Genomic DNA, 14,347 nt, shown 5'->3' with positions numbered 1-14,347 from the left:
CCAGTTGGGGGCGTGAGGGAGATGAATCAAAACTGATGTAAAGGAAAACTGGTTTAGTTGCCAATAACAACCAATCAGATTCCAGCTTTCATTTTCCACAGGAGCTCTGAAAAATAAAAGATGGAATCTGATTGGTATTGGCAACTAAGCCTTTACACCAATTTTGATAAATCTCTGTCCATCAGTGCCGATAGTGTACGGACACATCCCATTCACAAGGGGAATGGTAATACCCAGTTCTAATTTTTTTTTTTTCCATACATTTCTAGAAGGAATAAGAGGATCGGCACAACATAGAGTTGTCAAAAAAGATGCTTTTTAGTATTTACTAAATTAGAAGCATGGGGAAAGCCACCATCACAAAGGATGTAAATGCATACACATGTAGGATCCAACTACTTCCCGGCTGTACTCATTTACATTAGAATGGAGGGCGGGCTCAGTAACTGAGTAGCCACTACCATACAGATAAATCAAGCTGCCTGGCGCCTAGTAGAGAATAGAGGTGTACAGTGCAATCATTCATCAGGCCAGTAGGGCTGCATTTAACAACCCCCAGAGGACACTTGTCCACTCAATTATCAACATTAACAATTCGCAGCGGCTTCACACAGCACGTCCTGTGGATGATCTTACACTGCAGTTTTTTAATAATCCCAGTATAATAACCCCAGCTGACTAATGCCTGGAGCACAGGAGGACCCGGGTCCATTAGGCAGATGACGCCTGTTATTAACAGAGAGGTTAGGGAATTAACACAGCAAATGGTTTTTACACCAAAGGGTCTGGATTTAAAGCAGGACGTTCACTGCCTGCGCAGCAGCACCTCCTGAGACTGTAACGCTCTTATAAATAATAAGGGAGATATTATGTTGTGTACTAATGAGTAATTCATGACATGAGGGGCTGTATACATTTCACCAGCAAGCAGTATATTTCTAAAAAACTACATATTTCATCAAGACATTGACTACAATCATTACAAATATCACAGGAAGATGGTCTCCAATCTTCATAATCAGATGAAAATCCAGAACTCAATAAGATGGGCCCTTGGCACTGACTGAACATTTACTGTGTTTTCTATAAGCCGCCACTAGAGGGAGCTCAGTGCATAAAGATTCTACAGCTTTCATTGATTTCAATAGTAAATGTATAAATTCCTATGCACTGTGCTCCCCCTAGTGGTGGCTGCAGGCAGCAATTTTTTTAATAGTTTAGTGTATGAAGAGAAGCAGGAGATGTATCAGTGTATTTATGTGTGGTGTTAGTACATGAATGAGCGCCATATTTACGTAGAAACTGTTCCACTTTTACAAACAGAGGCTGGATTAAGTGTGAGGCAGAGAGTGGCTTTTTTTAATTACATGTTTTAGTTACATTTTTTTCCTCCTACAGGAGTTTTCAGGTATTCGATACTGATGGCCTATCCTCAAAATAGATCATTAATATAAAATCGGTGGGGGTCCGACTTCTGAAGAGGTCTCGGTGCTCCCTGAGTGCTTAGGCCTCTTCCTAGGCTAGTGATGTCACGGTACATCGGTCACATGGCCTAGGTGCAGCTCAGTCCCATTCAAGTAAATGGAGATGAGCTGCAATACAAAGCTCAGCCGCTATACACTGTACATTTCACAGCTTACCAAGCACAGCAGAGGTCGCAGCGTGCGCCTGAGCTCCAGGGAGCACAGCAGACTCTTCAAACAGCTGACTGGCGGGGGGACAGACCCCTCCCGATTTGATAGTGATAACCTATTCTGAGGAAAAGGCCATCAATATCAAATTCCCAGATAACTTCCTTAACCCTTCCTTAACCCTTTATTTTTTGTCGCCATATGTTGACTCCTATAACTTTTTGGTAATTATGTGTACGGAGCTGTATGGGGGCAAATTTTTTGCGGGGCGATCTGAACTTTTCATTGATACCATTCTGGGGTGGGTATGACATTTTGATCACTTTTTATTTATTTATTGTTTTGCAGAAAATAAAGCGAACAAAAATGGTGAATGGGCCATTTGGACGCTTTTTTTTTCATTTGCTATTTGCCGTATTGGGAATATTCTTTTATATTATAGGAATGATGTGTATTTTTTTAATTTCTTTTATTTTTATTTTGGGAAAAGGGGGATGATTTGATTATTTTTTTTTTTTATTGCATGTTATAGGGAACTATAACATGCAATCATTAGATTGCTATTCTCATAACAATTGCTTGTTTCCTTTGGAGCCCTATTACAGGCAAGGGCTCCATAGGAAATACTATGTAGCAGCCTCCTGTCATTCACAAAGACAGGGGCTGCTGCACACAAGCTCCGGCTCCTCCGATCGCCACACAGGGGAGCCGGAGCACCACCGGAAGTGCACGCTTTCGGTTTTCAGGGAGCTCAGATACCGTGGTCAGGATTGACTAAGGCATCTGAGGGGTTAAATGTCTGCGATCGGCATTACTGCCTGTTGCGGACATGAGCCCCAGGTGTCTGCTATAAGAAGCAGGAGGCCACCTGTGGCTATGGTGCCCGCAGAGCTCAGGAGCGGGCGCAATCTTTAAAGACCCAGCCAGTGCCGTGCTATTACGGCACTGGTCGGGAAGGGGTTAAAGGAGTTGTCTCACTTCAGCAAATGGTATTTATCATTATTATTATCCATATTGCTTCCTTTGCTGGCTAGATTAATTTTTCCATCACAAAAATAGAAGAGGATTCTTTACGGTAAGAGCAGTGAGACTATGGATCTCTCTGCCTGAGGAGGTGGTGATGGGGAGTACAATAAAGGAATTCAAGAGGGGCCTGGATGCATTTCTGGAGCGTAATAATATTACAGGCTATAGCTACTAGCCAGGGGTCGTTGATCCAGGAGTTATTCTGATTGCCTGATTGGAGGCGGGAAGAAATTTTTTAGTCCCCTAAAGTGGGGAAAATTGGCTTCTACCTCACAGGGTTTTTGCAGGATGACAGGCCGAACTGGATGGACAAATGTCTTTTTTCGGCCTTATGTACTATGTTACTATGTATTATACAGTGCTTGTTTTCAGAGGTTATGACCACCTGCAATCCGGCAGCGATGGCCGTGCTTGCACACTATAGGAAAAGCGCCAAGAACGCGGGAGTGTGCATAGGCCGGAATTTGTTCCTAGAGTGTGCAAACATGGCCACTGCTGCTGAGCTACAGGGTGGTCGTAACCATGGAACCAAGCAGTGTATAATGTGATGAAAAATGAAACAAGCTAGCAAAGGAGGCAATATGGACAATCTCAATACATTAGTAAGTGCCTTGTATCAACTCTGTCTACATGATAAATGCCATTTGCTGAACTGTGCTTTATGTTCTACACTGCCTGGAAATATTTGATCCACGTGTAATAGAAAACTGGGTGCGGTAGGGGGGCTCATACAAGATCTGTGTACACTCCTGACCTATACAAACTACAGATTGGCGTGGTATTAAAAAGCAGGAAGTGCTCAACCCCATATGCAGTGGTGTATCTATACTGGGGGGGGGGGCAGATCCTGCACTTGTGGTCCGCTGCTAATGGCAATCCCCAGCAAAAATGCATATACTGATAAACAGTATATATAACAAAAACAGGTGCACTCTGCGGTCTAACCGAGCTACTTGAGAAACCTTGGCGCGGTGCTCGGGCTCAGACATGTCCTCACGTAGGACATGTTGGCTAATCTCTCAATTTTAACACCAGTTTAAGGGTTAGTGAGACCGCAGAGTGCACCTGTCTTTGTTTTTGTTATATTATATATACTGTTTATCACATCCACACATTTGCTATCCTGTGTAGGATGTCCATTGTGGTACTTGTGGTCCGTTGCAGGCATCCTCCATTGTATGCATTTATGCTGGGGATTGCCATTAGCAGCAGACCACAAGTGCAGGATCTGCCCCCCCGTATAGATGCACCACTGCATATGGGGTTGAGCACTTCCTGCTTTTTAATACCACGCCAATTTGTAGTTTGTATTTTGAATTTTTTGGAGGTGTAGAAACTCCTAGTCGGAATGTGCCTTTATTTCCATCTACAGACAGCATTCTGGTGCACATGTGAGGCCCGGGCTATATCAGCCAGTCTTAGGCTACTTTCACACTTGCGTTCGGAGCGGATCCGTCTGGTGTCTGCACACACGGATCCGCACCTATAATGCAAACGCTTAGATCCGTTCAGAACGAATCCGTTTGCATTACCATGAACAAAAAACTGATCAGTTTCATGATAGTGCAAACGGATCCGTTTTGACTTTACATTGAAAGTCAATGGGGGACGGATCAGTTTGAAAATTTAGCCATACTGTGTCAACTTCAAACAGATCCGTCCCCATTGACTTAGGCTACTTTCACACTAGCGTTCGGGGCTCCGCTTGCGAGTTCCGTTCAAAGGCTCTCACAAGCGGCCCGAACGCTTCCGTCCAGCCCTAATGCATTCTGAGTGGATGCGGATCCGCTCAGAATGCATCAGTCTGGCAGCGCTCAGCCTCCGCTCCGCTCAGCAAGCGGACACCTGAACGCTGCTTGCAGCGTTCGGGTGTCCGCCTGGCCGTGCGGAGGCAAACGGATCCGTTCAGACTTACAATGTAAGTCAATGGGGACAGATCCGTTTGAATATGACACACTATGGCTCAATTTTCAAACGGATCCGTCCCCCATTGACTTTCAATGTAAAGTCTGGACGGATCCGTCTGAGGCTACTTTGACACTTAGAATTTTTTTTACAATATAAAGCAGACTGATCCGTTCTGAACGCAAGTGTGAAAGTAGCCTTACATTATAAGTCTGGACGGATCAGTTTGCTTCCGCACGGCCAGGCGGACACCCGAACGCTGCAAGCAGCGTTCAGGTGTCCGCCTGCTGAGCGGAGCAGAGGACAGACGGTGCCAGACTGATGCATTCTGAGTGGATAGCGTTAGGTCCCGAGCTACTTGAGAAACCTTGGCGCGGTGCTCGGGCTCAGACATGTCCTCACGTAGGACATGTTGGCTAATCTCTCAATTTTACACAAGTATGAGGGTTAGTAAGACCGCAGAGTGCACCTGTCTTTGTTTTTGTTATATTATATACACTCCTGACCTCCACAAAAAAAAGCCTTGCAGGAATAAATAGAGAAAGTGACTTCTGGTCGGCCCAAAACGCGCTGTTAGATTCAGCGAATCAGAGGGCCAGTCAGGTGGTGCAGCAAAAGACCAGAACGGGGCAGATAACTCAGAAATAAAGGCACCAGTAACATAATAAATAATAAATAGTAACATAACAAAATAAATTCACTGTGAATTACATCTACTACCTACCTAATGTTCTCAATAATAACAATATTTGTAAGAGTGCTTTTCTAACCCCTTCAGGACCATGTAATTTTCCATTTTTGCTTTTTTTTTATTCCCTGCCTTCCAGAAGCCATACATTTTTTATTTTTTCATTCATATAGACACATGAGGGCTTGTTTTTTGTGAAATCAATTTGAGATTTCTAAAGGCACTATTTAATTTTGCATACAATGTAGTGGAAAGCTGGAAAAAAAATTCCAAATGGGGTGGAATTGGGAAAATGCAATCCTGCCACAGTTTTATGGGTTTTTCTTTTACAGTTTCCAGTTCAGTAAAACTGACCTGTTACCTATTCTCCGTGTCAGTGTGATTACAATGATACCACATTTATAGTTTTTCTTGTATTTTAATATGGTGGGAATTTTCTTTTTAAATTTTATTTTCATAGTCATATTCTGACCCCCATAACTCTTCTTTAGTTATGTCTACTGATCTGTGTGGGGCTATTTTTGGGGGAATACACTTGTGAAAGGCCTGGTAGTCTCCAGCAGGCTCAGGCTTTTCAAAGCGAATGAGTAGCTCCCGTGATTGCCAAGTGGGGGAGCTGTTCCAGGCCTTGAAGAGCAGTGCTTCCGAGTTTTCAGCTCTCAGATGCTGTGGTCACATCGGACCACGGCATATGTGGGATAAAATGTCTGCGGTCAGAGTTGTCGCCGATTGCAGACATTATCAGCAATTTTCTGCTGTTTAAAACAGCAGAAATCCAGTGGTTATGGCATTGCGGAGCTTGTAAGCGGGCACTGTTTTTAAAGACCGGACTCCTGCCGTACTGGTCCAGAAAGATACGGTTTGGACGATTAATGCACAGCTAACGCAACATCTTTTACATAAACTAGTATGTAATGTAGTAAATATTCAGAATCAGGATTAGTAACCAAAGAATCCGTCGCATAAAAAAAAGGCAAGTAGAAGGGAGGGGGATGCAGCTGCAGTTTTTCACTGAATATTTCCCTGAAATAGCATTTTAAGAAGAGGGGAAGGGAGCAGCAGGGGTGAGACATCTTACTGGCTCTGAAAGTGTTTTTTCCCAGCAGGAAGAGCTTGTCCACTCAACACTCTTGAATACATTTACAGAAGATCTGCAACACCCAACATACAGGTTAGGAACATATTACTGCTCCGTTTTGTACAGTCTTAATAGGTCTGCTATAGTGATGCATGCAGCCTTTACTGTACCTCCGTATGCCTTTAATGTTAGATAAGCACACAAATGGTGGATTCCATATGAATACGACAGGAAAAATTGTGTTATAGGCCATTGGATGCCATTCTCCTCTAGAAGCATGGCTGGCTACGATAATAATAATTTTGTGTCTACGATAGTACATTTCTGTTAAGGTGGTGCAAATATCTGAAATATTCACTATTGTGCACGTGTTCCCATGTTTCCATGAATTGACATCACTTCAGTATTACAGGCTCTAGAGTCCTATGCTCAACTTACCTTGCATTTTCTATTGGCGTAAGAGAAATTTCCCCATCGGAGGCCATATCTATCACACAATGTTCAGCCTGAATCCCAATACCAAAGAGCTGTATATCCTGAGATGTGTCAGCACCCACTCTGTTGTGGTCCTGTACAAAATAAGAACGATACATGTTATGTACGGGAATTAAAACATAGTCAACTTGATTATTGGGGCAAATCACACTGTATTACAATATCAGGCCTCTTTAAATTGCCCAATGTCGGGCAGATTATGGCTAACCAGCGTTCATATCTTTAGTGATTATCTGCCGTTGTAAAAGTGCCGCCGATTACCTCATGAATGGGCGAAACGCTCGTTCATCGGGTAATAGGATTGTTGGTGCGCACACCTAAAGGCCTTTACATGGGACAGTTTAGTAGGCGATTGTCGGGAAGGTACCCGCTCATCAGTGAAGGAGTCTATTGTATTTACATGCAGCAACCTCCTCCACAGTATGAGGACGAGGGATGGCATTAGCGATCACTCCTCCCCATACTGTGGAGGAGATCGCTGCATGTTAATATAGCAGTCTTCTTCACTGATGAGCAGGTGATTGTCGGGAAGGAACATCATCTAGTCACACTGGCATCCTGCTGTTTTTATAATGCTTTTATGTGCTGCTCCTGAGGAAGGGACTCTGTATAGTCCCGAAACACGTTGAGCCAGATTCTTGACTCTCAATAAAGAATTTGAAAAGAAGCCCAGATTGATGTCGGCTGCCTTCATCTTCTGACATTCTACAGGCGATCCAGGCTGCGGGGGTTTACAGTTCCCTGATGTCTTGAGTATATCCAGATAACCACACCCCTCGTGAAGTAAGTCAAAGAGCCTATATATATTTTTGACTTATCCTTTTAACTTTCATTTTAATCCCATACTATATAATTGGGACGAAGCTCTGATTCTTATACACTCTTATGCAAATTTTATTAGCGTATTCTATTAACTGGTCCTCCCTGATTGGTTCTATCTTTGTATGACCTGTACACAATACATCCACGAGGTGGCATATTTATTTGGGTTTTATATTGGGACAAACAACAATTAGTGGTCCTATTACCATGATTATTTTCTAGGAACCAGTGATCTGGCGCTCTTCAGTGGGTTTAGAACAGGCTGCACTCAGCGAGTTAACTCCTTCAACCCACTGGATCCAAACGATTTGTTCCTCTTCTATCCTGCTACAAATACATGCTGCTATTCACAGCTCTACAACCTGGACCTCCACAACCCCACTTGCCTCCTTTCTCCAGACTCCTTGTGCTGAAGAAGGTCTTACGACTGAAACGTACAACTGTAATGAGTATTTCTAACAATCACATATTTTACATTTGTCCGAATTTATATGCACCAATAAAACTCTCTGCTTAATATATACTGACGAGTGTCTTAGTACTCACTACAGTATCCCAATTAGTCATTTTCCCTCCTGGGTGTCATATGACCTGTCAATGTTACAATGTCTCAGGTGTGAATGGGAAGCAGATAGGGCTGCAACGATTAATCGATGTAATCGATTATATTCGATAACTGGATTCGTTGTCGACGAATCCAGTTATCGAATAATCGCCGATTCGTTGCTATTCGGGCGGGCGGGCGCTGCATCTTTATTTTACCTTTTTACAATGACGCTCCCGCTCCTGTAACAGCCAGGCAGAGCGGACGGCGGCGTAACGTCACTCAATCACGTGACGCGCCTGCTCCGCCTCCTTCATTCATGAAGTGGGCGGAGCAGGCGCGTCACGTGATTGAGTGACGTTACGCCGCCGTCCGCTCTGCCTGGCTGTTACAGGAGCGGGAGCGTCATTGTAAAAAGGTAAAATAAAGATGCAAGCGCCGGGGCTGTTAGGGGGAAGGGGGGTCTGTGTATAGCACTGCTATGGGGAGGGGGGAGGATCTGTGTATAGCACTGCTATGGGAAGGGGGGTCTGTGCACTGTTATGAGGAAAGGGATCTGTGCACTGTTATGCCCATAACAGTGCACATATCCCCCTCTCCATAACTACGCCGTCCACAGATCCCCCATAATAGTGTCGTCCACAGATCCCCCATAAGTGTCGTCCACAGATCCCCCATAAGTGTCGTCCACAGATCCCCCATAATAGTGTCGTCCACAGATCCCCCATAAGTGTCGTCCACAGATCCCCCATAAGTGTCGTCCACAGATCCCCCCATAAGTGTCGTCCACAGATCCCCCATAAGTGTCGTCCACAGATCCCCCATAAGTGTCGTCCACAGATCCCCCATAAGTGTCGTCCACAATTTGTTTTAATATGGCCTTTGAACATAATTTTTCAAGTAAGATCATATAAACCTCTGTTTTGTAATTTTGTCGTTTTTCCCGATTAATCGATTAATCGTAGAAATTAATCGGCAACTAATCGATTATTCAAATAATCGTTAGCTGCAGCCCTAGAAGCAGATGAGTTACATTTGGTGTTATCGCTCTGACACTGGAAGTTCAACATGGCTCCTTATAGCAAAGACCTCTCTGAGGATATGAAAAAAAAAAAAAATTGTTGCTCTACACAAAGATGGCCTAGGCTATGAGAAGATTGCCAACACCCTGAAACTGAGCTGCGGCACGGTGGCCAAGACCATACAACGGTATAACAAGACAGGTTCCACTCAGAACAGGCCTCGCCATGGTCGACCAAAGAAGTTGAGTGCACGTGCTCAGCGTCAAATCCAGAGGTTATCTTTTTAAAACAGACGTATGAGTGCTGTCAGCATTACTGTAGAGGGTAGAGGGGTGGGGGTCTGCCTGTCAGTACTCCGACCATACGCCGCACACTGCATCAAATTGGTCTTCATGGCCATGGGCACGTCCCAGAAGGAAGCCTCTTCTAAAGGTGATGCACAAGAAAGCCTGCAAACAGTTTGCTAAAGACAAGCAGACTAAGCACATGGATTACTGGAACCATGTCCTGTGGTCTGATGAGACCAAGATAAACTTATTTGGTTCTGATGGTGTCAAGAGTGTGTGGCAGCAACCAGGTGAGGAGTACAAAGACAAGTGTGTCTTGACTACAGTCATGCATGGTGGCAGGGGAGTCATGGTTTAGGGCTACAAGAGTGCTGCCGGCTGTGGGGAGCTATGCTACTGCAAGTTTGATGATGGCAGTGATTTCCCTTCTGAATATATCTCATTATATGTCTTAAGGTTTTCATTATTTTATCTTTCATTATTAGCTCTTCACCTCTGAGGGGCTGTCCACAAAGGTGAAGAAGGGCCCACCTGCCTGTTGACTGAAAGGACCAGACATCTCTCCCCAGCCCTGACAGTCTTGCTCCTGCGCAGCTTTTCCGAGTAGAGGCTCTTCTTCCACTTCCTATTAAAGGGCACTTGGGCGCGTCTTCATCTGCGGGGACAGCCTCTCACAAGTGTCGAACTCTTGCTAATGAGACGAATTGAGTAGCTAGAACGGATTTACTCATCCCTAGTCCCATTAATTACTTTAGTGGACAACAGGTGAGTAAATATCGTGGACACCAATTCACAGGCTATTTTATAAGGTGTATTTTATAAGGCTATTTTATCAGAAGCCCTCCATTATTTACATGTAGTGGTCTGTTCTCCACACACAGGTGATCTCCTCAAGTAACGGCATTATTGTGGAGAAGACCATTGCACATTGAGGACCTTCTGACTACACTAGAAGAGTTACTGAAGGCAGTTAACTATGGATGTTTTCTCTTACGGCAAGCAAAGCAAGCAACACTACTAAATTAAGCATATTACTAAATAAGTAGGTTACGCCCACATTACTCATTCAGTCTGGCCATAGATGTAATCATTGGCGCTGGCTAATAACAATAATTATTATGTCTAGGGTATTAAAATGATCAGTGACAACCAAAACATATTATTGCTGACTGCAGACTATGATTGTAATAACTAAAAGACCCAAATTCCCTATCAGTATGTCTTTGTTGTGTAGGAGGAAATCCACATAGACAAGAGGAAAACATTTAAACGCCATGCAGATGTTGTCCTTGGTTAGATTCAAACCTAGGACCTCAGTGCGGCAAGGCACCAGTGCTAAACAACTGAGCCACCATGCTGCCCAATCTTAGGGACTGTCCCATGGACACTTTCCACTCGGCTCTCCTTGGACATTGGAACATTTAGGATGGGACAGGCTATTTCCTTCACTGAAAAGATACAGAGAAATGCAGTTCACCGCTGACAGTTTTCATTTCACTCTATGGAAAATTTTGTGGATAGTTTAGCCTAGTGGTGACGAACTATGCCCCCACTATGGGCATGCGCGCAGGGTCGGATAACAGGCAGGCCCGGACTGGCAATCTGGGGGCCAGTCCGCTCTTTGAATGTGAGGCATGGTGATGCGTCCTAGCTGGCGGCGCGCCTGTTCTCCACTAGCTCTGTGTGGGCTGTTGGAAACATTGCCGTGCGCAGAAAGGAGTGCTGACGTCAGCATGTCAGACACTCTGCTGCGCTTCCAGCTCTCGCTCTCCCCTCTGCAGCCTCAGTGCACGGTGGACTCCCATACAGTTTGCGACCTTAGTGTCAACATAGGTAGGCCTCAGACCTGTATATGGACTACATATTATGGAGGTCCTCCATTGGAGGATGTGTGTAAGTAGATGATGAGCTATGTAATATACTGCCCTGTATATGGATGATGAATGTATATGTATGGATGTTGTAAGGAGGTGATGAGCTATGTATTATACTGCCCTATATATATACACATAGATGCTGTTAAGAGGTGATGAGCTTTGTATTATACTGCCCTGTATATAGAGTATGTAAGGAGACTATGACCTATGTATTATACTGCACTGTATATAGAGTATGTAAGGAGACTATGACCTATGTATTATAGTGTCCTGTATATGGAGGATGTATGTAAGGAGACTATGACCTATGTATTATAGTGTCCTGTATATGGAGGATGTATGTAAGGAGACTATGACCTATGTACTATACTGCCCAGTATATGGGGGATGTATGTAAGGAGACTATGACCTATGTATTATACTGCCCAGTATATGGAGTTCATATAAAAGGACGCATAATACATAGGTCATTGTCGCAGCCAAAATCGCTGTGTAGCCATTTTATGTTTGTGGGCTTGGTGAGGTTTGTGTGCCAGGCCTGCTTTTAAGTCCCAGTCCGGCTCATGCTAATGTATGAGGTTTTTTTTTTCGAAACTAAAACCTCAGTATTCAGGTAAATTTCCATATTATCACTTTGGGATAAATAAATGGGTTTTGGTTTGCAGTTTGGGCACTCTGTCTCTAAAAGGTTCGCCATCGCTGGTTTAGCCCATCTTAGGTGCACATGAAACCATCTCCTCAAACATTATTACATTAGGTCTGAATGACTCATTCACCAAGATTTTTATGATCTTGTTCTACTTTAGTCATCATTTTTATAATTATACAGGTTTTCTTGACCCACCTAGATTTACAAAAAACCTTTGTGAAAGTATGATGAAGCAAGTAAAGAGCTGGCAGCAATTATGGAGGGTTACGCTTCTAATGACAATCATTATACACATAAAACTTCATGTATCTTGCAGACTTTTCTGACACATCACATAATTAAAATGCCACAATATATAAAAATATGGAACTTCCATTTATGTGAAAGGCAAGGAAAATTTATATTTTCAGTTCCTTGCTGACAGAAGACTCATGACAGTATCAAATGAAAGAAACTGAAGGAATGGCAGCACTAGGCCTTAATAACCCCAAATTAATATCTCACCTTTAAATAATAGACCAACAGTTCATTAAGTGCAGGATCGGCATTGAGGTTTACCAGGTAACATTTATCGTCGCCAACTTTAATACCAGAAGACTGGAGAGAGATGCCCATGCTCTCCAGCTGTTTATGCCTCTCCTATGAGGAGGAAAAATACAAGTTAAACACCGATCTACGGAGAATAAAATCTTCACTATGCACATTGCATATTTTAAAGTAACAGTATTAGAAAATGAAAGTTATTATTCCATCATAAGTTATGAAGCAATTGATGTTTTTGCAATGCATGCCCTTGGTATAGTACACATCCTGTGCAAATATGGATTCTGGAGACATTAAAGGGATTATCCAAGACCTATAATGCCCCCCCCCAAATGCCCAGCCCCCTCACACAGATTGTACTTACTCCGCTCCCCGGCATTCGCGTTGCTTCTGATGCCGGCACGTCCACCACTGCATCTCCGCGTCGCATGGATGAAAACATCCGGCGATGGGGCTGGGGGTCTGCCAATAGCAGGCTGCAATGGGAACGAGCCTCCCTAGCGTCGCGGGTAACACTAGGGAGGCTCGTCCCCGTCGTAGCCTGCTATTGACTAACCCCCCCGCCGCCTGATGTTTTCATCCGCGCGACGGGAAGATGCAGCGGCGGCCGTGTTGGAATCAGAAGCGATGCGGGTGTCGGGGAGCGAGGTAAGTCAATCTGAAGGGCTCCTCATTTGGTTGGGCATTATAGGTCTTGGATAACCCCTGTTCTTTAGGAAAACAAGACTAAACTTATTGACCAAATTGAACATGTCTTAACAAATCTACAAAGGGGTTGTCCAGCTTTTACTAAATTTTGTCCAACCCTCAGGATAGGCAATCACTAGCTAATCTGCAGGGGACCAACACCCCGCTGATCAGCTGTGTAGCTCCGTCGCCACCAAGATCTACCCACCATCAACAATCTTGGACTGGAGGAGGATCGTTTCTACATCACTTTAGTGTCAACTGTCAATCAGTTACTAATCCTGAGGACCATCACTTAATTGAAGCTGGACAACCTCTTTAATTATTTATAGTACTTAATTCTTCATCTTGTTAGTGCAGCCATTTTTGACACAATCTGAAACAACACCAAGTACAGGTATGACCTGGCGAGGACATGTATGGTCGGGCATATGCTGACCCTGGGACGGACTGAGCATCGGCACCCTTGGTGTTTTCAGGTCTTATCTTCATAGTTTGTCCAACAGATACAGAGTGAGGTATACAGGAAAGCTAGTACAAGAGCTATGCACGTCATTAGGAAACCATGACATACCTGAGCAATGGCTTCTGTTTTTCTCAACTTTTCTTCCCAAGTGATGGTTAGTTCCCGGATTAATTTTTCAGATTCTTCTAATTTTTCCTTTAATTCAGGTGCCTTCATAGACTGTGCATGGAAAATATCAAGCAGGCACATACATATTTAATTAATCTACTGAGGATTCAATAGAGCCATCTGCTTCCTAACATTCATCAATGCCGCATATTAAAACTCCAAAGAAGGGAGACGAACCATGTGCTGTCAAATTTACAGATAAAAAAAAATAAATCATGAAAATAGATATACACTCATATATTTTATGACACATGCTGCAAGTGGTTGATAATGGAAAATAGAACAGTAAAAAATGTTAAACAAGTATTGCATAGTCTATTCACAGAATCTGCTTCTCAGCACAGACTTTAATATTACTGGGAATATCAATCATAGGAAAATAATCTAAATGTATGATTACTAGGCAATATTCAGTCACGCACATATACACAGACAGATAGGTGATATACATTTGATATA

The 14,347-nt window shown here is 43.5% G+C and overlaps 1 protein-coding gene across 5 annotated transcripts in view; it reads right to left on the bottom strand.

The window, feature by feature from the left end:
* KIF13A (kinesin family member 13A) overlaps window positions 1–14,347 on the bottom strand; it is a 178,856-nt gene that overhangs the window by 68,021 nt on the left and 96,488 nt on the right. For all 5 annotated transcript variants that reach the window (XM_044295645.1, XM_044295648.1, XM_044295647.1 and 2 more), the window contains exons 12-14: window positions 13,829–13,939; window positions 12,529–12,663; window positions 6,767–6,897 (exon numbers count right to left, since the gene is read on the bottom strand). In XM_044295645.1, the coding sequence (XP_044151580.1) occupies window positions 6,767–6,897; window positions 12,529–12,663; window positions 13,829–13,939 (377 nt within the window). The remainder of the gene's footprint in view (window positions 1–6,766; window positions 6,898–12,528; window positions 12,664–13,828; window positions 13,940–14,347) is intronic.

The sequence above is a fragment of the Bufo gargarizans genome, chromosome 5 (assembly GCF_014858855.1).
Source record: "Bufo gargarizans isolate SCDJY-AF-19 chromosome 5, ASM1485885v1, whole genome shotgun sequence".
Classification (NCBI taxonomy): domain Eukaryota; kingdom Metazoa; phylum Chordata; class Amphibia; order Anura; family Bufonidae; genus Bufo; species Bufo gargarizans.
Note: the sequence above shows the minus strand (reverse complement) of the source record. Positions and strands in the feature narration are given on the sequence as shown.